The sequence below is a fragment of the Rhinatrema bivittatum genome, chromosome 1 (genome assembly GCF_901001135.1).
Source record: "Rhinatrema bivittatum chromosome 1, aRhiBiv1.1, whole genome shotgun sequence".
Lineage (NCBI taxonomy): Eukaryota > Metazoa > Chordata > Amphibia > Gymnophiona > Rhinatrematidae > Rhinatrema > Rhinatrema bivittatum.
In genome coordinates, this window is record NC_042615.1 from 419,339 (window position 1) to 444,963 (window position 25,625).

The 25,625-nt window shown below is 56.5% G+C and overlaps 1 protein-coding gene across 1 annotated transcript in view; it reads left to right on the forward strand.

Moving 5' to 3' along the window:
* The window catches only part of ANXA5 (annexin A5), a 51,037-nt gene that overhangs the window by 18,275 nt on the left and 7,137 nt on the right, over positions 1 to 25,625 (forward strand). Inside the window, exons 3-11 of the mRNA XM_029594219.1 lie at positions 9,529 to 9,613; positions 10,103 to 10,197; positions 15,823 to 15,936; positions 17,368 to 17,458; positions 18,836 to 18,915; positions 19,460 to 19,516; positions 21,258 to 21,351; positions 23,063 to 23,158; positions 24,676 to 24,734. Of these exons, the coding sequence (XP_029450079.1) occupies positions 9,529 to 9,613; positions 10,103 to 10,197; positions 15,823 to 15,936; positions 17,368 to 17,458; positions 18,836 to 18,915; positions 19,460 to 19,516; positions 21,258 to 21,351; positions 23,063 to 23,158; positions 24,676 to 24,734 (771 nt within the window). The remainder of the gene's footprint in view (positions 1 to 9,528; positions 9,614 to 10,102; positions 10,198 to 15,822; positions 15,937 to 17,367; positions 17,459 to 18,835; positions 18,916 to 19,459; positions 19,517 to 21,257; positions 21,352 to 23,062; positions 23,159 to 24,675; positions 24,735 to 25,625) is intronic.

Here is a 25,625-nt window from a genome sequence, read left to right on the forward strand (position 1 = left end):
GGGCTGCTCAGAAATGGATGCCTGTGCGGGTCAGGTGCACTCTGTTTTTTGGATCTGAGAATAGCTGATAGCCTCGTCGACATGCATTGGTGTTATGGACGTGCATCCAGAGTGGGCTCGGCTGAATGCACTGTTTTGCTTCGGCCCCTAGGAATATTAAATTGTAATTGGCGTCTAGATCTTAGTTAAATGAGGAGGCTGCTTTGTGCGGACTGCCCCAGTCTTCCTGGAAGCCCGACGTGGTTGTATCCACCTCAGTGCAGAATTCGGCAGGTCCCGGCAGGCCGTGAGCGGATTGGTCTCCTCCCGCAGCCTGCGCCAGCGAAAACTGTCCCACTCATGTCAAAGATGCAGCAGGCCCCGGTGAGAGTGAGTGTGTGTGTGTGTGTGTGTGAATGCATGCAAGACTGCGAACCCGGGGGGTGAGAGCATGTGGGAGGCTGCTTGTTTGTGAGAGAGGGAGCCTCTGTGAATGGTGTGTGTATATGTAAGAGAGAGAGCCTGAGTGAAAGGATGCGTGTGTGTGTGTGAGAGAAAGAGAGAGCCTATATGTTGGGGGAGGGGGAGCGAGAAAGGGAACCATTGTGCAGGTGTGTGTGTGAGAGAGACAGGCAGCCTGTGTGAGAGAAAGGGAACCCGCGTGGGGCTGTGTGTGTAAGAGAGATTGGGAGCCTGTATGAGGGGGGGGATGTGTGTAAGAGAGACTGGGAGCCTGTGTGAGGGGCAGCACTGAGAATGGGGTCAAACTCTGGGACTGGCGATAGAGTGGAAGGGGTTGAGCCTAGAGGTGGAGGGGAGAGATACTGCAGGTGGAGGAGTTGGAGCCTGAGAGGGCAAAGTGGCCAGGGGAGTAGGGAGAGTGAGTGGAAGGGACAGTCTTACAGTGAACTTCTAGAGAAATTCTGTTCAAAATATTTAAAACTCTGCATCTTTAATTTTTTTCTGTAATACATTTTAAATTAATTACTTAGACTGTCATGTATAATATATTATTCTGACCAATATAAAGTGTGCAGACTTTTGCAGAATTTTAGGTTTTTGTGCGCAGATTTCCCCAGACGTAGCTGGTTCATGACGGAAGGCGGTGGGTATCCAGAGTGTGTGTGAAAGTTACAATTTAGGATATCTCTGCCTATGCTGGCGGCCAGTCTGGGCATCCGTCTCCTGGTCAGGAAGGACATTTCTGAGGTCCCTGCTGAGTGGCAACCGATGGCATCACGGGCTGTCTTGCCTTTGTAATCCTTCTGTATGTGAGCTTGTCATGCCATCTGTCCAGGCTCTGACACTGGAGCTCCTGCACTGAGGCTGTGGCCGCGTGTTTTGCTAAATCTTTTTTTTTTAATTATAAAGAGAAATGGGACTTTGCAGGAGGGCCGGCTCCGTGCTGCCAGAGGTTCCCATTTCCCCAGCAGAGAGGGGTCTCATCCTGTCCCGTGACACGTTAATCCCTACAAAACGTTTCCCTTTCACAAGGTAACCACAAGTGGTGGGGGCCTGAGGTCCTCTCCGAGACGAGCAAATCCTTCTGCTGGTCTGCAGCGTCAGAAGGGAAGGGATCCTGCACAGTAAGACCCTCCTCTGCTTTCCTCGCTGCCTTCATGGGAACCTTTTTAGGTTGGAGACGGTGCTCAGTAAAGGATTGCGCTCCAGACTAGCCGGGGGTGTAACTTGTCTCTAGCTGTCCTGGAAATTGGGGAGAGGGGCTGCCTCCTCCTCCAGGTACAGCGAGGGCTGGAGTTCCCGCGGGGGCTGGACTGGGCCATCCATTTGTCATAACCCGCCTTTTCTTCTCCTGCGGATTTGTGTTGCAGCGGCCCTTCCTTCTCCATGTCCTGGAACTGAACAGGGTACTGCAGGTGGTGTCTCGCTGGAGGATTATGCAGCCTGTATTTATTTAAACGTCCTGGTGCAGCTGTGACTTCCAGCGAGCGGCATCGATCTCTCGCTTTTTGGGGTATAGGTTCTCCCCGGCAGTAAGCCGATGCAGTAAAGTCGGTTCAACTGAACGCACGCTTTGTGCAGGTAAAGAGTACTCCTGGTGCAGGAAGGAGTTTTACCTGCACAAAATGTCTGCTCGGCTCCGCACCTTCCCATGCAAATTCCATGCAAGCGAGAGCCTTAAGCATCCCCCCCCTAAAGCTGGCCGAGCTCACCCTTTCTTCATGCTAGAAACCTTGCCCTTGGACAGAGGTGGAGTACAGTTTCTTACTGCTGGATCTGCCGCCGGGACGCCTCTGCTTCCCAGGAAGAGAAGTGGCAGCGGCTGAATGAATGGTGCGCCTTTTTTTGTTAAGCCTAACCCTTGCCCGATAGCCGGGCAGGAGCACAAGAAGAGATGGGCTCCTGTACGTGTTCAACCCCTCCTGAATTGAAAGGTGCGTTCGGCCTGTGCTGGCTGCGCATGGGAGTTAAATTTATTTTTAACCTGTGCCGACACAGGGCCTTATTGCATTGGCTGTCGGTGAGTGAGAACGTGAGCAGCTGTTTGTGCTGTGGCAGGGCCGGGCTCCCTCCATCACTGTCCAGGCCGTGCATCTTGTATCAGAGGCTAAGGCAGAGCACTTGAGAACGGGAAGTTTAATCATTTACCTCCCCGGGACTCCGAAACAGGACCTTAAAAGAGGAAGTGGTGACATTAATCAAACACGCATGACTAAGTAGCACATTACATGCGGTGCCATAGTAAATGTTGGAAGATCCCGAGCGGCTGAGCAGCCAGCGTTCCCGCTTGTCCCTGTTCTTATCCCTGGAGAGGGCGTCTCTCGGCTCTCAGCTATACAAGATTGAGTGCCTGCCTGCAGGACATCGCTGCTTCTCCCTAGCTGCGGCCATGCTGGCGGTCTCTTCTCTCCTTTTTCCGCTCTCTGCTGTTCTGGGTTCATGAGCGGAGGTTTCCATACCTAACCCCACAGCCAGGCCGACCTCTTACCTTACTGCTGCTGCTGCCGCCTTCTGAATCTGTTCCAAATCTGCTTAAGTCCTGTCTGGTTTTGGTGTCCACCACCTCTGCGGTTGGGCCGTTTCCAACCATCCACTTCCTGCCGCGCTGTATTCTCTGAGCCTCCTGGCTTCATGTCCTCACGCAGACGTGAGTCGTTCTATGCAACCTGCTGCTTTCTGTCTTAGAGAGACCTGCTGTCCTCTCCCTCTCTCCTCCAGTGAGTGCATTTTCAGGGTCTTTGGACCCTCAGCGTAGGAGTTGGTTTGCAGGCCTTGCAGCTCTTTTCCGAACTCTGTTCATCCTGGGTCTGGGTCTGAATAATCAAGCGGTCATTGAGCAGCGCCAGTCCAGAGCAGTGGCCGTTCACCCCGGGGTAGCTCCTGGACCCCCATGTCTCATACTGAGGTGCAGGGGATGTGTGCATGTGGTGTGGTAGCACTGAATGGGAGCCTGCCTGCAGACAGGAGCATTCGTCAGTGTGCGCATACAGCCGAAACGAACGACGCGACAAATGCACATCCCTACCAAACAGAGCCTGCATCCCATGGCGACTTCTGACCGAACTGACCAGTGAAATAACTGTCTTTCTGCCATCCTGCCCCTCACTAAGCCCGAGCACTGAAATTCAGTGCCCTGGTCTAACCCACCTGCTATAAAGAAATTAGCTTAGCGCAGCAGGTGTTCAATGGTACCTTAATGCATCTCATTAGTATCATTACTATCTCACCTCCCCACACACACACACAGGTGGGGGATGGAGCAGGTATCCTAGGCTTTACCTCTGTGGCCACGCCCAGCAGGTGAGGCTTGCAGTTTAAAGCCAGCATGTGATTAGAGAAGTAATTAATACCCAGAGAGCTGGGAATTGTCTTGGTCTTTACCTACTAAATAAACATACAGAAGCTCTTTATTACACACCGAGGCTGTGGCTGCTAATTTCAACATATCCATGGTCTACCAATGGTTTGCAAGCCGGAGCTTAGTTAAGTTCATGAATTAGTTTAATTGCCGTTCTACATATAAATCAAAGCTTCCAAACACAACCTGCATCGTTCTGTGGTCATTCAAACCGGTGACCGTAAGTAGAGGGACGTCTTCTCACCCCTCCCTCTGCTGAGCTGGGAGGGCAGTCTGAGATCAGCGACACCAGGGCAAATCCTAGCATGCAGGGAGCAGGCTCACCTGGTGCCTTCTGCTTTTATCTCCCCAGGAGAAGCCGTGCATGGCCTCTGCAGAATTTAAGGCGCACACAGTTCCTCCCTCATCAGGGAGCATGGGGGTAGGTGGCAGCCCCGCGGCTGAGGACGGACCGCAGGGAGTATGGGTAGGGATGCCCTCTCGCCCCCGGCCTGCCGCGCAGGCTGATCCGTTCCTGCTTTCGCCGCAGCTGGAAACCAAACTTTCCGTTTGATTCCCTAAGAGATTCAGAACTGTGCGGGCTGCATGGCAGAGCTGCCCTCTGCAAGCCATGGGACGCAGGAGGGTGGCGGCCTGTGACGCGATACCAGACTGGAAAAGGTTCTGCCCCAGGTCAGCTGTACAGTGGGGATGGATGGAAAACGAAGCAGCCCTCTGCTGCGAGTGGGGGGTCCTGGATCACGATCGCAGGAGCGCAGCCCTGCAGAACGGAGGTAAATGACGGCAGAGAAGCTGATGTGCACTGGTTTGCTGCCATTCCTATGTGTGTGTGTTTTTTCGTTTTCTTTAAACGAAAGAAAATCAGTTTGTTTGTGTTTCACTGAGGGGTTCCACCTCCTGTAGAATAGTAAGTGATTGCAGAAAAAGAGCAGAAAGCCCATCCAAAGAGCAGGCAAGAGCTATCCCCAGCCCTAGCAATGTGCAGACGTCCCGGAGCTCTGACTCCACGAGAGAGGGTGGCAGGTCTGGCTCTCTGCCCTGGAAAAGGGAGGAGTAAGTCACTAGAACTATAGACGGGTGGTGGCATGTTCAGAATAAGGAACGCTTCTGATTAGAGTTAATGCCCCCGGGCAAGCCTGAGAGGAGAGGTGTCCCTGGCTTGTAAGGGACCGTCAGCGGGACACCTCTGGCTTGCTGGACCCTCTGACTCAGCATTTAAGCCTGCGCTCCTGACCCTGACTCCTGGCTGTGTCCTCCCTCGCTCCTCGTGCTTGCATCTGTATATTGACCCAAGCTTGTGGCCTTCTGCTATTCCAGGTTTCTCCTTTATTTGCATTTTGTTTGCTTGGGTTGTTTGTCCTGTGTTTGCTCCTGTCTGTGTTTGCTGTGCTTTCTTTCTTGTCCCTGTCCTGTCTTTCTGTTCTGTTTTGTTGTGGGCCCCCTTCTGCTCCCTGTATTCTGCCCTCCTGAATTTGTTGGGGGGGGGGGGGGGGGGGGTTGTGTGTGGGGTTTTTTCAGCGCACCTTTAGTTTAAGTCCTGCCAGGCACCAGAACCTGAGAACTCAACCAGAGCGGGAAGTGGCTGGACCAGGCAGACAACCCTGATGCCTGACCAGCCCTGTTCTACCCTGGGGGTTACCCCTAACTGACCGTACTGCCCTGATGCTATTTCATCCCTTTTTTTTGCTTTGCATTTTGAAACTAAGAACATAGCATAAGAGATGCAATACTGGGTCAGACCGAGGGTCCAGCAAGCCCAGCATCCTGTTTCCAACAGAGGCCAATCCAAGTCACAGGTACCTGGCAAGTACCCAAATATTGTGTCCCTGCAGGCTGCCTCTTCCCTGATTTCCTGCCTGCTCTCTCCGGGACTCTGCAATCTAATTGTGTTGACAGCGCAGACAGCCTGGAGCCAGGAGAAACCCTACAACGCAGAAATTGCAGTGGTTACTGAGAGGTTTCTTGTAGGCTCTGTTTGATGTGTAAGCGATGCCTTTCAGACGCTGTTGGGGGGGGGGGGGGGGGGGGGGGGGGGGCTCCTAGACCCTGTTTGGGATTTGGTGAGGGAAGGGACTCGCTCGGCGTTTCCTGCTACACTCGCGAGCCTAGAATAACCACGCAGGCCCAAATGGATCGGTGCCTTCGAGGTTGTACTGCCTCTGGCCTTCTCCTCCATCCTCAGTGCCAGGATGCTGCCTCTTCCTTCTGTCGCTTCTCCCCAGGGGCGTTGCTAGGCGCTTTAAAAGATGCGGCGTACCGGTTAATGGGTCCCCAAGCACGATCCTGCAAACACATTAGATGTCATCCTGTAAGCTGTGCGACCAAAATAAATAAATGAATAAACACAGAGAGGGCTTCAGGCCTTGATAAGGAGGGAGAGGGGGCTGCAGCCTCGGTCCTGTTTTAACATCGCCATCCACGATCTCCCCAAATCATCGGCGAGATCCCCAGTCCCAGGACTGAAAGTAATTCAGAGATCAAATGCCCGCCGTACGTGGATACGGTCAATCTGTTCCCTACCCTGCAAGAGACCCTAAACCTGCTGGAGATGATCTTCTGCAGACCGTGGGCCCTACAGGAGAATCTGGAAAAGTCACCCATTCTGGCTAAGCAGAAAAAATCTCCCGCTGCAAAACGTTTTCTAAAGACCTGAGAGAGCCATGCACGTGACTGCAGTCCTCGGCCCAACACTCAGGAAGAGACTGCGAGCGCCTGTGCTATGAAGGACCCTCTTAGCAGTCACTAAGTCTGGCAGCTGTGCAGGCATGGGGCTGGGGGCTGGAGTAAGTAAGTGACCGACTGATGGCCGAAGGGCAACGGTGGGGAATGCTTGCTTTTCAGAGAGGGTGTGGGATAAACAGAGGACGGAAACAAAGCACTGGGGGGTAACATACAGTAACTCCCTTTTTTTTTCGTAAGGGGCTAGCCCTCGCGGAGCGGCGGGTTCAGCGCCGGCCAGACTGGATGGACCCCTTGGCCTCATAAGGTTCATACTAAGGTAGTACAGAGCAATCAGTCTAGGATGGTAGAGAACCGGTGAGGAAGACCAAACGCTGCCTAGGATCAGGAGCAATATCCTGCAGGGGGTCAGGCTCCTGCAGCTGGGATGAGGACGGCTCTCTTACTGCTGTCACCTGCTGTGCTGGCCGCCCCTGCACGCTCAGCTTTCTCAGCTCCTTTCTGCATTAACCGTGTCCCATGTGAAGACATTCGTATATTTGTACATGCGCTAGGAGGCTCGTACCCTGTGCATGCCTGTGGCACACGGAGGAATTGCAGGCAGGGTGAGGATTGTGGCTTGGCCCTCTGTTCTGTGCCAGTCTAGAACTATATATATATATATTTTTAATTGCAGAGCGATGGCTGCCTGCCTGCTGCTGCCGCTGTTACTGCCGGCGTCTGTACTTTTGAAAGGGAAAGTCTCTCTCATTTTGTACTCGTTCGTTCCATCCAGACCACGGCAGAGTCTGCCTCACTCTCCTAAGCGTATGACGCAGGAACTGCACAGCCGTGACGCCCATCCACTATCTCCCAGTCTCTTCGAGGCTCGGATTAAGACCCTCTCTTCGGCTGTCCGTGCTGTCTTCACGCGTTATGTGCACCAGTGTGACCCCTGTATGGGGATGGGAAGAAGATCTGCTCTTTCTTACTGTGAGAGGAGCTTTCAAAGACCAACACATTCCTAGGACTGAATTATAATATCGGAACGAGGCAGGGAGCTTCAGTGGCTTTTTGTGTTTTAACTGATTTAGATAAATGACCCCACTGATGATCCTGGTAGCACTGCATTAGGGTTTTTGGGGAGCCAGGCTGCCACTGTGCTGTTTATCAGCAGGCTGAGCATGCGTCACACTCGTATATGGAAAATACAACTGCTGTGTGAGGTGAACAGCCCGATTGGGGAGCTAGGAGTAAGATCAGCATAGTCTGTTATGTGAGAGGTGTGGTGGAGGCAGGGCTGTACTGAGTAGGAACGTGTAGAGAGCCCAGAGAGACGGAGTCACTGTGACCCTTCGCCATTCCCTCCCCTGCACACATTGTGAGGAGGGTATAATAGAGCTGTCGGGGTGGGGGATGGAGGACTGACACCACTGCATTGGTTTACTGGTGTCTCTGGATGACAGAGGAGGGCACTGAACGGCTTTTCCTCGCCTACCAAGAAAGAAGCGGTGGCCGGCGTGGAGGTACTCGGTGGCCGATGCAGTGAAACGGGTGCTCGTATCGAGTGCCCAGGTCCTAGCAGACGCGTGACCATTTCTTGTGCCCCATGCTATACTATGAGCTGACGCACCAGGGAGAGAGCATCGGGCAGCCAGGAGCGCTTGATACGAGCGTCCGTTTTCTCGCCCCGCAGTCGACTTGCACGCACCGTAGCATCGCCCTGGAGCATCTGTATCGTGCACCCAGAAACCCATATTTATTGTGGTCCTCAGCCCTCTACGTTTTCCTCTAACTTTCATTGCCAGAAGCAGCAGATCTTAGAATCGTAACGATACCAAGCAGGAGCAACCAAGGAGAGCAGTAGTTTTTTTTGGTTTTATTCATGTGCCCTTGGCTCGCGGGATGACTTAATGCCAGCGACGGGGCTGGTGTTTAAAAAGGGTGTGTGGGGTGACCGGCGTCTTTCTGCGTCGGGGGTGGGCATAGCTAATAGCCTCTTCTGCATGGAATTCACACGTATGTGATGAGTGCTGTTAGCTACGCGTCTCGTTTGGCCCTGCTAATCCCCTTTTTGCATCGGGTGCTAGTCCGGCGCATCCGAGACGCAGGTCTGACCGTGCGTACACCTGGGCGCGCTTTATTGCCTCGGCCCCGCGCTGGTTTTACTCCGAGCCGGCTCCTGGTTTCCCGCGCGCCGGTGCCAGAATGAATAGCCAGGAAGCCGCATGCCCTGGGCTCTCTCGGAAGGTGGCCCTGCTTGCCTTCCTGTTTTGATTTTCCCGTTTAAGTTCTCTCCTCTTCTGAGCCGATCCCCCCCTGTCGTTGTCCCGAGCCTGGGCAAGCAGTGGTGGGGCAGGGGATTTAACCATCTTGCGAGAGCCACAGGTTACGTCAGACCGCGTGGATTTAATTGGCCCACGCTGACCGACGTGAAAACGCGACATCACACGGTGCGCCGGCCGACTCCGCCCATTCCTTGCCAGGTGATTTGTGCTGAGCTCTGGCTTGGAGTAATATTTATTACCTGAGGGGTGGAGCTGCGTCTGCAGCCGGGTGGTTTTTTTTTTTATGGACAGGGTACAGCCAGAGCACAAGGACACACATTTTTGTGACCCTGGGTCTGGAAGGAGAGCAAAGGTCGATCATCCCAGTGCACCATGGGACTTGTATTCCTGCTGTTTCTGGCTGCACATTGCACTACAGGCCCCACGTTGACGCCTTTCCGGTTCTTGCTGTATGGGAGGGCAGGCTGGAGGGGGCTGACGGAGATGTTTGTAGCCCTGCAAGCAGGAAGAAAATAACGCGCTGCACGTGGGGAGTCTCAGGAGCCTGTGATGCGTGCGCCGCCGCGTCCCGTGCTCCGCTTCCTCCCAACTCTCGCTTCACGGGGGCGCCCTTCTCCTGTGGGGGTCTCGGGGTGCTGCCGTCCAATCCCCTCAGGCTTTCATCCCTCCTGAGCTTTGTGGCATTTGTTTAAAATCTCTGGGGGGGGGTGGCAGCAGAACGAGTGGCGAGTTCCTCCCTCTGTCGTTTACTAAGCTTTGCCGGTGCCTTCTCGTTTCTCCCAGGGCACGAGAGGTACAGTGAGAGACCACCCCGGCTTCAATGCCAACGAAGACGCGGAGGCGCTGCGCAAGGCCATGAAGGGCCTGGGTAAGTGCAGACTGACTCCCCGAGACTGAAGGACCCAAATATCTCTACGTGAGGGAGGGGGATACCTCTAAGGTGTAAATGGAGACATTTTAACATAGGCCAGGAGGCTCCAGGGGGCTGACTCGGGAGTAACAGAAAATATTTTTCTGGGGAGGAGGTGGGAGCTGTGCGGAGACCACAATCCAGGAGAAGCCTGCAATAAACTCGGGGACCAGTAGGGGGTGCATCAGGAAGGAGGCTGACGGGATAGTATGGGCCTTGGGGGGGTCCCCATGTCCCGCCATATTCTCCGTTTCTGGTGGGGGGTAGAGAGCGCGTCTGAAGGGGGTGACAGGAGCGAGAGGGAGCCTCCTGCCGGTGACGAGACGGTGGCGCCGGGCACCTCCAGGCTGCTGGCACGCCTGACGCCGGGGTCGGGGGTCTACCAGGCCAGATCCCGGAGCCCTGCAGGGTGTGAGCGTTTCATTTATCCCCCGTTTGCCTTGGCAGGTACTGATGAGGGCAGCATCACGAAGCTCCTCACTGCCCGCAGCAACTCTGAGCGGCTGAAGATCGCGGCGGCTTTTAAGAATCTCTTTGGCAGGGTGAGATCAGCGCACGATCGCTCGTATCGTATCTGGGGTTAGCATGACGAGTGGGTGGCCTGGTGCCCTCCTCGTTCCCTTCCCTTGCCCATTTCAGTTTTTCTCTCTGACTTACTCCCTTTATTCATGCGGCTTTCATCAGGGGCTCATCCGTGCATGCTGTCTCTGACCGCTTGGTGCCAGCAGGCCAGGGCACGCGTGTGGCCCTCGATTTGGATGTTACTGCAATAGCCTGAGACACAAGAGCCCGGCCCTGGCGGCACGGGCACAGATCAGTAACCCCTATGCACCCCTAGCTGAGGCTGCTGGGCTGATACAGTGTTGTACAGCTCCCCCCTCCACCATGGCAAGGGGTTAGCCCTGTGTCGGGGGCAATTAAAATGTTATCCCGTGGGCTTGCTGAAAGCTCCTTTCCCTCTCTGTGCAGCTGTCGGGCATGCAGAGGGCCCTGAGGCTGCAGAGCTGTCATTCTGCAAACGCCCTTCCCGGGTGGCTGAGGGGGTCTCGTTCAGCCACGTTACCGCGAGATGCTCTTGTCCCGGGGCAGGGTGAGCTCCCAGGTGACGTGTTTGGGTGTCTTGGCAGTAGAGGGGAGTTTGCAAGCCATAGGCAGGAGCTTCAGTACACAAACTGTGTGCTGGAGGCTGGCATGGGGGAGATCCTCAGGGCAGTTCCCAGCCCCTGGGGGAGGGCAGTGCCATGCAGCAGGGGTGGGTGTGGGGAAGAGAGGGAAGGCTAACCTAAGGAGCAGCCCCCTAAATACCCAGATAAAATGGCTTTGCACCTGCGCATTGCCTTCTGTGCAAAGTGAATACCAGGGCACTAGTCAAGCCCCAGAAGGGAAGGCAAACTCTAGAGCTCTTAAGCTAAGGAAAAGCAAGTCTGCAGAGGAGCTCTAATCCCAGCTCTGTCACAGACGTTCCCTGTGAGTACTGGCCAGGTCACTTCCCCTGGGCCTCAGGCTGTGCGGCTGCTCCTCCGCCCAAAAGGGGTGACTCAAGCAAGCAAAAGATTTGACTTGAATGGAAGAGCTTTAGCCAGGTCTGGTCTGGAGTAATCCCCAGGCTCCGCCCCACCATGCCTGGGTACAGGAGTCTGATACCCCCCCCCATCTGGAGTAATCCCCAGGCTCCACCCCACCATGCCTGGGTACAGGAGATTGATACCCCCCCCCTCATCTGGAGTAATCCCCAGGCTCCACCCCACCATGCCTGGGTACAGGAGATTGATACCCCCCCCCCCTCATCTGGAGTAATCCCCAGGCTCCACCCCACCATGCCTGGGTACAGGACATTGATACCTCCCCCCCCCCCCCATCTGGAGTAATCCCCAGGCTCCGCCCCACCATGCCTGGGTACAGGAGAGTGATACCTCCCCCCCCCATCTGGAGTAATCCCCAGGCTCCACCCCACCATGCCTGGGTACAGGAGATTGATACCTCCCCCCCCCCCATCTGGAGTAATCCCCAGGCTCCACCCCACCATGCCTGGGTACAGGAGATTGATACCTCCCCCCCCATCTGGAGTAATCCCCAGGCTCCACCCCACCATGCATGGGTACAGGAGATTGATCCCCCCCCCCATCTGGAGTAATCCCCAGGCTCCACCCCACCATGCCTGGGTACAGGAGATTGATACCTCCCCCCCCCATCTGGAGTAATCCCCAGGCTCCACCCCACCATGCATGGGTACAGGAGATTGATCCCCCCCCCCAAATCTGGAGTAATCCCCAGGCTCCACCCCACCATGCCTGGGTACAGGAGATTGATACCTCCCCCCCCCCCATCTGGAGTAATCCCCAGGCTCCGCCCCACCATGCCTGGGTGCAGGAGATTGATCCCCCCCCCCCAATCTGGAGTAATCCCCAGGCTCCGCCCCACCATGCCTGGGTACAGGAGATTGATCCCCCCCCCATCTGGAGTAATCCCCAGGCTCCGCCCCACCATGCCTGGGTACAGGAGATTGATCCCCCCCCCCCATCTGGAGTAATCCCCAGGCTCTGCCCCACCATGCCTGGGTACAGGAGATTGATCCCCCCCCCCATCTGGAGTAATCCCCAGGCTCTGCCCCACCATGCCTGGGTACAGGAGATTGATCCCCCCCCACCATCTGGAGTAATCCCCAGGCTCCGCCCCACCATGCCTGGGTACAGGAGTCTGATTCCCCCCCCCCCCCCCATCTGGAGTAATCCCCAGGCTCCACCCCACCATGCCTGGGTACAGGAGTCTGATTCCCCCCCCCCCCCCATCTGGAGTAATCCCCAGGCTCCACCCCACCATGCCTGGGTACAGGAGATTGATCCCCCCCCCCATCTGGAGTAATCCCCAGGCTCCACCCCACCATGCCTGGGTACAGGAGATTGATACCTCCCCCATCTGGAGTAATCCCAGGCTCCGCCCCACCATGCCTGGGTACAGGAGATTGATCCCCCCCCCCATCTGGAGTAATCCCCAGGCTCCACCCCACCATGCCTGGGTACAGGAGATTGATATCTCCCCCCCATCTGGAGTAATCCCCAGGCTCCACCCCACCATGCCTGGGTACAGGAGATTGATATCTCCCCCCCATCTGGAGTAATCCCAGGCTCCGCCCCACCATGCCTGGGTACAGGAGACTGATACCCCCCTCCCCCCATCTGGAGTAATCCCCAGGCTCCGCCCCACCATGCCTGGGTACAGGAGATTGATCCCCCCCCATCTGGAGTAATCCCCAGGCTCCGCCCCACCATGCCTGGGTACAGGAGATTGATCCCCCCCCCCCATCTGGAGTAATCCCCAGGCTCCGCCCCACCATGCCTGGGTACAGGAGACTGATCCCCCCCCCATCTGGAGTAATCCCCAGGCCCCACCCCACCATGCCTGGGTACAGGAGATTGATACCCCCCCCCCCCATCTGGAGTAATCCCCAGGCCCCACCCCACCATGCCTGGGTACAGGAGACTGATACCCCCCCCCCATCTGGAGTAATCCCCAGGCCCCACCCCACCATGCCTGGGTACAGGACACTGATACCCCCCCCCCCCATCTGGAGTAATCCCCAGGCCCCGCCCCACCATGCCTGGGTACAGGAGTCTGATCCCCCCCCCCCCATCTGGAGTAATCCCCAGGCTCCGCCCCACCATGCCTGGGTACAGGAGACTGATACCCCCCCCCCCCCATCTGGAGTAATCCCCAGGCTCCGCCCCACCATGCCTGGGTACAGGAGTCTGATCCCCCCCCCCCCCATCTGGAGTAATCCCCAGGCTCCACCCCACCATGCCTGGGTACAGGAGATTGATACCCCCCCCCCAATCTGGAGTAATCCCCAGGCTCCGCCCCACCATGCCTGGGTACAGGAGATTGATACCCCCCCCCCCCCCCCATCTGGAGTAATCCCCAGGCTCCACCCCACCATGCCTGGGTACAGGAGATTGATACCCCCCCCCCCATCTGGAGTAATCCCCAGGCTCCGCCCCACCATGCCTGGGTACAGGAGTCTGATCCCCCCCCCCCCATCTGGAGTAATCCCCAGGCTCCCCCCCACCATGCCTGGGTACAGGAGATTGATACCCCCCCCCCCCAATCTGGAGTAATCCCCAGGCTCCACCCCACCATGCCTGGGTACAGGAGACTGATACCCCCCCCCATCTGGAGTAATCCCCAGGCTCCACCCCACCATGCCTGGGTACAGGAGATTGATACCCCCCCCCCCCCCAATCTGGAGTAATCCCCAGGCTCCACCCCACCATGCCTGGGTACAGGAGACTGATACCCCCCCCCATCTGGAGTAATCCCCAGGCTCCACCCCACCATGCATGGGTACAGGAGATTGATACCCCCCCCCCTCATCTGGAGTAATCCCCAGGCTCCACCCCACCATGCATGGGTACAGGAGATTGATACCCCCCCCCCCTCATCTGGAGTAATCCCCAGGCTCCACCCCACCATGCCTGGGTACAGGAGACTGATACCCCCCCCCCCCCCAATCTGGAGTAATCCCCAGGCTCCACCCCACCATGCCTGGGTACAGGAGTCTGATCCCCCCCCCCCCCATCTGGAGTAATCCCCAGGCTCCACCCCCCCATGCCTGGGTACAGGAGATTGATACCCCCCCCCCCCAATCTGGAGTAATCCCCAGGCTCCACCCCACCATGCCTGGGTGCAGGAGATTGATCCCCCCCCCCCATCTGGAGTAATCCCCAGGCTCCACCCCACCATGCCTGGGTACAGGAGATTGATACCCCCCCCCCCCCCATCTGGAGTAATCCCCAGGCTCCACCCCACCATGCCTGGGTGCAGGAGATTGATCCCCCCCCCCCCATCTGGAGTAATCCCCAGGCTCCACCCCACCATGCCTGGGTACAGGAGATTGATACCCCCCCCCCATCTGGAGTAATCCCCAGGCTCCACCCCACCATGCCTGGGTGCAGGAGATTGATCCCCCCCCCCATCTGGAGTAATCCCCAGGCTCCACCCCACCATGCCTGGGTACAGGAGATTGATACCCCCCCCCCCATCTGGAGTAATCCCCAGGCTCCACCCCACCATGCCTGGGTACAGGAGTCTGATACCCCCCCCCCCATCTGGAGTAATCCCCAGGCTCCACCCCACCATGCCTGGGTACAGGAGATTGATACCCCCCCCCCATCTGGAGTAATCCCCAGGCTCCACCCCACCATGCCTGGGTACAGGAGTCTGATACCCCCCCCCCATCTGGAGTAATCCCCAGGCTCCACCCCACCATGCCTGGGTACAGGAGATTGATACCCCCCCCAGGTATCGCACAGGTTCTGCAGATGGTGGCTTGGTAATTAGTGTGTTTGCATAAGAAAAGGTAATTTAAATTAGTACCTGCTACAGGGGAATGATAGGGACCACATTTAGAGCAGAGCAGTGCATGACCTGGGATGCTGAGCCCAGGCACAGGGGCTCTGGGATATAGGAAACCTGGTAATGTTAAATCTGAATGCATCGGGACATTTTCTTACCTGTGACACACGTGCACCAGTTCTCTGACCACAGAGAGGTTCTGGGGGGGAGGGGAGGCTCGCGGCCCGGTTCTCTGACCACAGAGTGGTTCTGGGGGGGAGGGGAGGCTCGTGGCCCGGTTCTAGGATCACAGAATGGTTCTGGGGGGGAGGGGGAAGCTCGTGGCCCGGTTCTGTGATCACAGAGTGGTTCTGGGGGGAGGGGGAGGCTAGCGGCCCGGTTCTCTGACCACAGAGTGGTGCTGGGGGAGAGGGGAGGCTCGCGGCCCAGTTCTTTGACCACAGAGTGGTGCTGGGGGGGAGGGGAGGCTCGCGGCCCAGTTCTCTGACCACAGAGTGGTGCTGGGGGGGAGGGGAGGCTCGCGGCCCGGTTCTCTGACCACAGAGTGGTGCTGGGGGAGAGGGGAGACTCGCGGCCCAGTTCTTTGACCACAGAGTTGTGCTGGGGGGGAGGGGAGGCTCGCGGCCCAGTTCTTTGACCACAGAGTGGTGCTGGGGGGGGGGAGGGGGAGGGGGAGGCTCGCGGCCCGGTTCTCTGACCTCAGCGTGGTTCTGGGGGGAGAGGGAGGCTCGCGGCCCGGTTCTGTGATCAGAGTGGTTCTGGGGGGGAGGGGAGGCTCTGGGCCCGGTTCTCTGACCATAGTCTGTTCTTGGAGGCAGGATCTGGTGGATGATCTGAAGTCTGAGCTGACGGGGAAGTTTGAGAAGCTGATCCTGGCTCTGATGATGCCCTGCCTGCTCTACGACGTGCATGAGCTGAGGCATGCCCTGAAGGTGAGGCTGGCACGCGCTGCAGCACAGGAGCAGGGGAAGGGGGGTGTGCTACGCATCGAGTACTCTCCTCCCCCCTCCCCCCCCCCCCCCCCCGTCCCATTCTCTGGTGATGTCCGCTCTCCCTCTCCTGGCGATGGAGCCTGTGCAGCGGGAACGGCTTTCCTGGTCCGTCCGGGAGGCGGCAGGACCTGAGAAATCCCCGTGGGCACAGGGTGGGGGGAGGTCTCTCTCTGTCTGTCTGTCTGTCTGTCTGTGTCTCTCTCTCTCTCTCTCTCTCCCCCTCTCCCCCTCTCCATCTCCATCTCCATCTCTTCCAGAGTCCGGCAAACCTCGCAGCCCGGTCCTGCCAGGGAGGCCCAGACCCTGAAGCCTGCCTGGAGAGCCGCTGCATCGCGCCGGTGCTGGATGCCTTCATCACTTTCTTTCTTCAGTCCTGCCAGTTCCTCCCCCCTCCTGCACTCGCTGCTGAATGAGGGCAGTGCGGACTCCTTCCCCCTGCCCACTCCTGAATCGGATGGGTTTGTAGCGGGCGGGTGGCAGGTGTAATGGGTTACGCCGCTCCTGCTTCCCCCAGGGCAGTGAAGAAACAGTGTTCAGTGGCCATGGCTAATCCTCCCTCCTGCTGGGCTTCAGGGTTAGGGCTGGGGGGGGGGGATTTGACGTGCTGGTTTTTTTTTCCAGGTAGGGGATGGGGGCACTGCTGGCCCCTCCAGTCCTTCCTAGAGCCACAGGCCCTCCAGTCCTTTGCATGTGCCCTGCTCAGATCACTGGGACAGTTTTTAGCAGGGTTCACCTCTTACTCCGAGGAAGCTCTCCAGGATGCTGCTGCCCAAGTCTGCTTAACGGGCTGCGGATGTTTGAGCACCGGGATTCACTTAGCCAGTGAGGAAGGGGAACATTTAGACACTGGGGGAGCTCTCTGGCTACCTCCAGCCTCTTCTTCACTGCTTTTCAATCCCTGAGGGGAAGACGAGCTGTAAGAGGATGCAGGAACTGGGCCGCGCGGTGCTGTGCAGCGCAATCGGCTTCTGCTGCCCGGGCTGGCGGGGGAGTGGGTCTGGGTCTAACCTTGGCTCCAGTCTTAAAAAGACAAGCAACTTTAACTCCAGAGTCCGTGCTGACTCCCAGGGGTTAAAGCTAGGGAGGGGACGCGCACACTGGTTCTGGAGGGCCCAGCCGAGCACCACTGCCACATTGGCTATAGCCCTGCATGAAGGCTCGTGGTGCCTCAGCTCGGCAGAGGACGCTTCCCATTCAGCTCGAAACACAAAGCATCCGCAGCAAACTGTTGAACAGAAGGAAGGAACTGAAGGTCCCTGCAGGCAGTAAGGGAGTACGGGTATGGAGTCGGCTATTTGAGTTGCTGTTGGCTGATCCTGCAGGCCCGTCGCTGTTTGCATGCTAAATGTCGGTGCTGGTTGTCGTTGGTAGGGAGCAGGGACCTGCGAGACGGTGCTGATCGAGATCTTGGCCTCCAGGACCTGTGCAGAGCTACAGAGAATCAAGCAGGCATATAAGGAAGGTAAGGCCCGGCACAGGCGTGTGCTCCTGCAGTGGCACACGCGTGTCGCGCCCCGGTGAGACTGCGGTGGAAAGTGATGTACTGCCTCCTGAGCTGGGCATCCTGCGTGCACCTGGGTGACTTGGTCTGCTGCTTGCAATGTTTTAATACCCTTTTTACCCCTGCAGTTTATATTTGCCTCTGCTGTGACCAGCACTAGCTTTGTTGCCCCCTGGTCCCTTGGCCCAGGCCTAACCACCGCCCAGCTCGTTCCCAGCTGGATGAAACCCGCCCCACCGCTCTGCGCGGTGCCCAGCAGGATCCCCCACAGAAGGACGTATGCAGCCAGCTCTGGGGGGCCCGGAGTTGCAGCACTCCTGCTGTTGGGACTCATGAAGGCCTTGAGGAGAACAAGGAGCAGCGTGAGGTTGATGGGATTGGAGCAGGCAGAGGGCTTTGTGTGCTTGGGGAGCTTCAGCAATAATCCCCAAAGCAGCAGCAGCGCTTAGCCTGATCCTGGAGGGAACCCCCTGGCGCGTTAGATTTTTTTCAGTATTCGCAGTTCAGTTCAGAGAAGAAGCCACCAAAATGTCCAGCAGAGACGGAAGGGAGTAAAGAGGAGCTGCCCAGAAGTCAGGGGGGAGAGGATGCAGCCAGAATAGAATAAAAAGCCGCAGGGAGGGAGGCTGAGGACGAATGTGAGAATATCAGGGAGAGGGTGCTGGGCACTGGGAATGCAGTCCGGTGGAGGTCGTAGTGACAGACGTGCGGGGAGGGAGAGTACAGTGCACTAGGCAGGTACAGACGTGCGGGGAGGGAGAGTACAGTGCACTAGGCAGGTACAGACGTGCGGGGAGGGAGAGTACAGTGCACTGGGCAGGTACAGACGTGCGGGGAGGGAGAGTAGAGTGCACTGGGCAGGTACAGACGTGCGGGGAGGGAGAGTACAGTGCACTAGGCAGGTACAGACGTGCGGGGAGGGAGAGTAGAGTGCACTAGGCAGGTACAGACGTGCGGGGAGGGAGAGTAGAGTGCACTAGGCAGGTACAGACGTGCGGGGAGGGAGAGTAGAGTGCACTAGGCAGGTACAGACGTCCGGGGAGGGAGAGTACAGTGCACTGGGCAGGTACAGACGTGGGGACTGAGTGGTCCTTTCTCTGCTGCCGTGCCCCGCCTGACCCTGTAAGTTACCACCTCCATGCACTTTTTTTCATTGTGGATGTCCTGAAACCCGACTGGGCGATGGATCCCCCCCCCGGGGACTCTGGGGGAGGAGACCCCGCAGATCCGAAGGAGCTTCTGCTTAGCAGATGCTAAACCCGTTCTGGAAAGCGAAGGTGAAACTCAGCAGGGCGGGTCTTGTTGGCTGACGGCTGTTCCTTCTCTGTCCCGTTACAGAACATGGCACGGAGCTGGAAGACTGCATCACCAGCGACACCTCCGGCTTCTTCCAGAGGATGCTCGTGGTCTTGGTCCAGGTAACCCCAGCGCTCCTTCTCCTCCTAGGGCGGGGATTTGGGCAGGGCAGCGTCTCTTGCACAGCTCTCCAGAAGGCTCTGCTTTCCGTGTGGGCACAGGAGGGGCCCTTTGCCTGGCACCTGTTAGACTCGTATATGATTTGGGGACCCCCCTGCCTTGTGACTCTGTTGTGTCTGCCGTCCCGTGGAGCTGCTGTGGGCTCTGGGGAAGGGGAAGGTTAAGCTCCTGTTGGGTAATGAAGGGGTCAGGCTCAGGGGATTTGTCCTCATTCCCTCAGCTACCAAGGGAACCCGTGGGGTAACGAGGTGGGTGACATTTAGGAATTAAGTAGGTTTGTTCTTTTATTTCCAATTTAGAAACCTTTATTACAGATTCTTGCAGAGAGGTTTACCCTGCTTTTGAAAGCTGAAACGCCTCGTAGAGTAGCACCTCCTGCGTTGCGGGCCGCGGAGGGGTCTGCGCCTCTGAACGGGCTCCGAGGGTGGTGGGCACCGGAGCGGAGGGAGCCCTGGGGATTCTCATCTTCCTGCGTTTCTCTTCCAGGCTAAGAGGGACCCCGACGGCAGGGTTGATGAGGGTCGTGTGGAACAAGATGCTCAGGTGGGTGAGATGTTTTGGGTTGTTTTGTTTTTTTTACCCCTTCGTTCCCCAGCCCTGAGGCTCCCCTGCTGGCTTAGGGAGGAGTGGAAGGTGCCCTCCAGGGCTGAACCCTTCCCTTTATTCAGTCAGCGTGTGGGTGTCCTCCCTCCCCACGTGGCTTTAAGGGACTGGGCACGAGCCTGACCTTAGCTCTAGAAACCGTGACCTGCAGAGTAATCCTCGGAGGGAGGGAGGGGGGGTCTTGTCTTGGCTGGGTCTGTAATGTGGGGCTGGGTCTCGGTGCAGAGGTCTGGCCGGCTCCCGGCCTGGTGGCTGATTTTTGGGGATTGGATATGCAGAATGCATGTGATGGGCTGCAGCGGCCGCAGGCCAGGCAGAGCAGCTGGGGCTCAGAGAGCTGGTGTGATTCAGCCGGGAGCTGCGCCAGAGCCACTCGGCCAGCAGATGTGCTCCTGCTGTTTGGTGAGGGAGACTTTCCAGGGCTGGGCCTCCTGTGTAAGCAGACCCGGCTGGGGTAGAAGCATCTCTTCCCAGTCTGTAAGAGTGTGCGCTGCTGGCAGTCTGTGGTTACGGCAGGCGTGGACTCTCCCGTGGTCGGATCGCGTCGGCAGAACGCCGCCACGGTGCGCGAGTGTAGGAGGGGGAGCACGGCGGCCCACGCTGCAGTTTGTTTTGGCCGTGCGCCCCCCTGAAATGCCCTTATTAGAGATCTGAGTAGGTGGGAGGCAGAGCCACCGCTGGTGTGAGAGCTTCACTGGGACTCCAGGCCTCGCTCGCTTAACACGGCAGGAAAGTGCCAAATGGTCCATCCAGCCTGCCCAGCAAGTGCTGCACCGGGCACTCATCCCCATGCCATGGGAAAACCCATTAAAAGTGCTATTTTTACTGCTCGAAAGTTCAGGCAGTGCTGCTTGACGGCCGTAGAAGCAGTCCTGGGCCTCTTCCCTGTCGTCTGCCTGTGCGTCGGGGCTGCCGTCTGGATCCAGTTTATTCCCCCTCCCCACCGCGGGGCCTTCATCTGACGCGTCCGTCCCCCGGCCGTGGGTGCCTTGTGCTGCTCTGTAGCACGGCAGGAGCTTTAAAAGTGAGAGGCAGTGCGGGGTGAGGTTTAAACCTGATCTGCGTGGAGATCCAAAATGAGATTGCGCTGCCGAGCGGCTCTGTCTGTGCGAGTGCTGGAGGTTGTCTGAGCAGCTCCTTGGCCTAACCTTACATCTGCCCGGGAGGGGGTTTCTCCCCTTATCTTAGCTTATTATTATGACTTCCTGCTTTTTCATTTCTGCCTGTTAAGTGGGCTGAACTTGGTTTTTGCTTTGAGATGTGCAGCCCCAGAACTTAAAACGCAGGTCGGGGTGGATGCGGGGGCGCTGCAGCTCCCTCCTGGAGGTTGTTGGGCTCCAGGCGACCGAGACGCCGGGGCGCCGTGTGTCGGCATCGCGCGCGCAGCTCCGTGTCATACCGCGGTCTGGTGAAACGGCAGAACGCCAGACTGACCGGTTCCCGGTAGCGAGGCGACGCTCCCGCTGAGCTGACGCGCTGGCAAAGCAGCAGGAGATGGGCTTGTGGTGAGAGACACCGGGCGGGCGGGGAGGGCAAGCCGCGTGCTGGAAGCGAATGTTAGGGCTGTGCCTGGGCCTTGGCTGTCAGCGTCCGGGCTGCCGGGTCCTGCTGTCTCTCTTACGGTGTCTGGCCCTGGCTGTAGGAAACATTTATGGTCTGTGTGCTCTGTGAATTCTGGCAGGATTTATATAAAGCCGGTGAGGACAAATGGGGCACGGACGAGGAGAAGTTTATCACCATCCTGGGGACTCGGAGCAGAACCCATCTGAGGAAAGGTGAGAGCAGCCGGCACCACACAGTCCGGGATGCTGTGCGCGCTTTGCCGGGAAATCTCTCCATGGAGGTCGTTGGTGCCTCAGGCTGGAGATAGGAGGGTGGGGTGTGGTGTTAACCCAGCGCTGAGCGACCTGGGGAGCGGGAATGAGCCTGAAGGGGAGGGGGCCGGTGGCTGCTTAATCTGGGAAGGAAAACGAGGCCTCTGCTCTTTGAGTTTCAGTGCCAGGAGGCAGCGACGTGAGCGGGCCAGGGCTGAGCCCTGAGTCGCAGAGGCCGTCCTGGGCTGAGGGGGCCACTTCCTCATGGGAGGAGGCACTCAGCCCGGGAGCAGTTCCTGCCGCCACCAGGTCCCTTCCCTGTGCCCCCCCAGGGAGGAAATGGTGAGGTAGGGATTAGGCAGAGAGAGAGAGAGAGAGAGAGAGAGAGAGGAGGTGGGGAAAAGCAAATCAAGACAAAGAGCATTTACAAAAGCAAAACCTCTTCAATAAAAAGAAATCAAGGCCTGGGAGAATAAGAGATGCAGGAATGTGTAAAGCACTTGGGATCGTTCTGTGCTATCCCTGCCTGTAAGAGTCCGGCCTCTCGTTCCAGGGGGTGAAATACCGCAATGCAGAGGAAAGATGATCTCCTGCCCAACCCTTTAGTTAGAGAAGTTAAAACTCTCTAGTTAGGGTTAGGGCGGGAGTTTACTCTCTTTAAGAATCCATCACAAGATTACTTGGCACACATTAAGGCCTGTGCTTGATGCCATTATCACCTCTAAGGCAATTCTTCATGCATTTTAATGACTTCAGTAGGAAAAATGAGTGAAAATAGTAGTAGAAAGAAAAGTTTGGGCAGGGTAAGAGAGCTTACCAGCCCTGTGGGGGGTGGGGTCTGTCCCCCCTGTCTGTCAGTTTGGGGATGGGGTAACTCTCACCTTTTGGGTGCCCTCAGCCCTCTGCTAGGAGTTTGAGGAGCTCCTGATGGACAGCATTTCTGCCACTGCTGACCACTTCTCTAGTGCTGCTCTATGTACGCAGCACTACACAGCAGCACACGGGTCAGTTCCTGCTCAGTAGAGCTTACAGTCGAATCCAGGCAAACGTACAGGGCAAGAGAGACTTGGGGAGATTTCATTCCTGAAGACCATGGCTAAAAATGGAGGCTGTGACCAGGATAATTGGGGGCTAAGATTTAGGCTGGATTTACATTAAGGCGAGAGAGGGAGCGCTGCATAGCAACTCATTGCAGACATAAGATGCAGCCGGGTGGACAGCAGGGAGGGAGAGGAGAGGTGGTGAGGAGCAGAGGGAAGGCTCTTCTAGGTGAGTAAGAGGAGCCTAGTGGCCTAACCAGGTTACCGGTTTTCACCAGTAAGTAGCCTTGTGGCCACTGAGCCTGGGAGCTACCATAAGCCCTAACTCGGTTGCTAGTTTTCACTGGTAGGTGGCCCTGGAAGGCTTTCAGCTGACCTCCAGGTAGCACATAGTCCGGTCATAAAGGGAGAGAGATGTGCTGCTGTGTGGCCGCCCAGTCCAGTCTGGGAGTAACTGGGGAGGGGGTTTCAGGATCTCAGTGGAGCCTGAGTGAGCGCAGTGCGGGTAGCCCATGCCACTTGTCTGAGCTCAGACAGGGACTGGGGGAGGACAGGGTGGTCAAGGAGAAAAGGGAGAAAGTTGTACAAGGTTTTCTCTTTCGATAACTGCAGCGTTTCTTCTCGCTTTTCAGTGTTTGATCAGTACATGACCATTTCTGGCTTCCAGATTGAAGAGAGCATTGACCGTGAGACCTCGGGCCACCTGGAGAAGCTACTTTTGGCGATTGGTAATGTGGGGGTTTTGCTTTTAGTGGCAAGCAAAGCTGGCACTCTGTGAGCAGGTTTCGGGCTCAAGCCGTTCCATGGCCCTGGCAGAGCAGAGAAGCCACGGCTGGTCTAAAGCCATTTCAGTACCGACAGTGCCGCTGCTGTGCAGGAAGCATCCGACAGGGCACACAAGTTCAGCCACTCTTAAAGTGCATCCATTTTAGCACTGTAGTCCGAATTAGGGAAGACTTAATGCTAAGGGTTCATTAACGGCATCGTAAGCTGCTGGTGGGACAGAGACCTAGCTGAAATGTCAGACTCATTTGAAGCTATCTTGCCAGATTTTCATTGATTTCGGAGCCAGTTGTAACTTAATCCAGAGTTTCAGGAGTTTGGCTGCCTCACCAGGAAAGTTCTCAGTCTGTTGTTCTTATGGTCACCGCAGTGCCCTCCCCGTGCCACAAGCATCTGGGGTTAGACTGTGTCAGCGGGCATGCCAGTTCTGAGCTGATCACCGGATTTGGGGTTGGAAAGAATTATTCCCGCTTGCCGTGTTCCCTGCATTGACCTCAGCCTGATCGCCTCTGTGCCCTGCGGAAGCTGAGCCTGGCACATGGCTGAGCAGAGTCCCTGCCTGCTTAGATCTGGTTTAGACTCATTTGTGCAGAGGGAACCGCAGCTTGGGGGTGAAATTCCACGTAATGGGGTCTAATTACTTGGAAGAGTCTCTGCTTTGCCCTTATAAAATTGTTTCTCTATGCACTGCCATCGTGCCAGGCACTGCTGCTGGCTCAGTCCATGCTGGGGGTGGGAGGGTGCAGGCTGGGGAAATGCAGGTGACGAGTACAGCAGATTTAACTGGTCAGGAATTCTCTCTCTTTGGAAGGCAGAGTAGAAGTTGCCTCTGGTAGTGTCACTGTTGAACTAGAAGCGCGTGCATTTTAGGGATGTGCATCGGTTTTTTGACTTAATAAAATATCGTACGGTATTTCTTAATTTATTTAGTAGCACAACCGATAAACGATCACATTTTCCACGTTTTTTCGGAAAACTTTTTTGGTTTAGTGCGCACTAACAGGAGTTAGCGTGCACTTAGTGCGCGCAAAACCGAAAATGATTTGATTCGAAAAAAAAAAATGCCGATCCGCGGGAATACAACTTTTCCCGCAGCTACACAAAAACGAAAGTGGAAACAATCGGGCGTCCGATGCGCATCTCTAGTGCATTTAGTTCCTGCTGGGTGGAAGTGGATTCCTTTTTGAGCCGACATCCTAATGTCTGCGGCCTGTTCCCGACTCGTTGTACAGCTGCACTCGGCCGGGGGCCACCTTGGACATGGAATATCGTTTCCTGCCGCTCCTAATGATTGCAGCCCCCAAATGTCTGATGTTCCCTTCTCAGGATCTTCCGGTCCTGGCGCCCAGCACATTCCCATGGGCACGGTTTAATCTGGATCTTTTTTTCAGTGACTCTTGGTGATTGACCCTGCTTTGAATTGTGACTCTTTTTTTTCCCCCCCCCCCTCCCTCTCTTTCAGTGAAGTGTGTCCGATCCGTTCCTGCCTACTTTGCAGACTCGCTGTATCGCGCCATGAAGGTAGGGCTCCTGTGGAGGAGGGGCGGGAGGGGGCGCAGGGAAAACCTGTTGGGTGCTGGCTCAGCTTCCCTTCCAGCGGGAGGATTCAGGCCCTGGTGGTGGTGCTGCTGGTGGTGCTTTGTGCTGAGACGAGAATGTAATCCCACCCCCGTCCCCATGGCCTGAAGTGTGCGACTTGGTCTCTAAACCCAAACGAGTCACCATTTCGTACACCTTTCCTCCACTTCTCTCCGTGCCTGAAACGGATGGGACTTGGGGCAGTATCCATCAACGTTTTTGTGCCACGGGGAATGGGAGGGAGGTCCCCCTCGCTGTTCCAAATCTTCTCCCTCCCCTTCCCAAATGCCAAGTTGCCGATTTTTCCACAGTCTGCTCCAATCTTATGGGTTTAGGCCAACAGGACCCCTAATTCTGTGCAGGTGTGAGGGGAAGGGTTATACAAAACTATGTATTTATTGCACATTACATTCAGGTACTGTGTGGGTATTGCCCTATCCCCAAATGGCTTGCATTTTACCCATAGGTACAAAATAAGAGAGACTTGAACAGGTTAATGTAAATCGGTTATTTACTCTCTCAGATAATAGAAGGACCAGGGGGCACTCCATGAAGTTAGCATGCAGCACATTTAAAACAAATCGAAGAAAATTCTTTTTCACAGCGCATAGTTAAGCTCTGGAATTCATTGCCAGAGGATGTGGTTACAGCAGTTAGTGTAACTGGATTTAAAAAAGGTTTGGATAAGTTCCTAGAGGTTAAATCCATAAACTGCTATCACAGTAATAAATCACAAACTACCACTGCTTATTAATCTAATGTTTGGGTCCTTGCCAGGTACTTGTGACCTTGATTGGTTGTTGGAAACAGGATGCTGGGCTTGATGGACCCTTG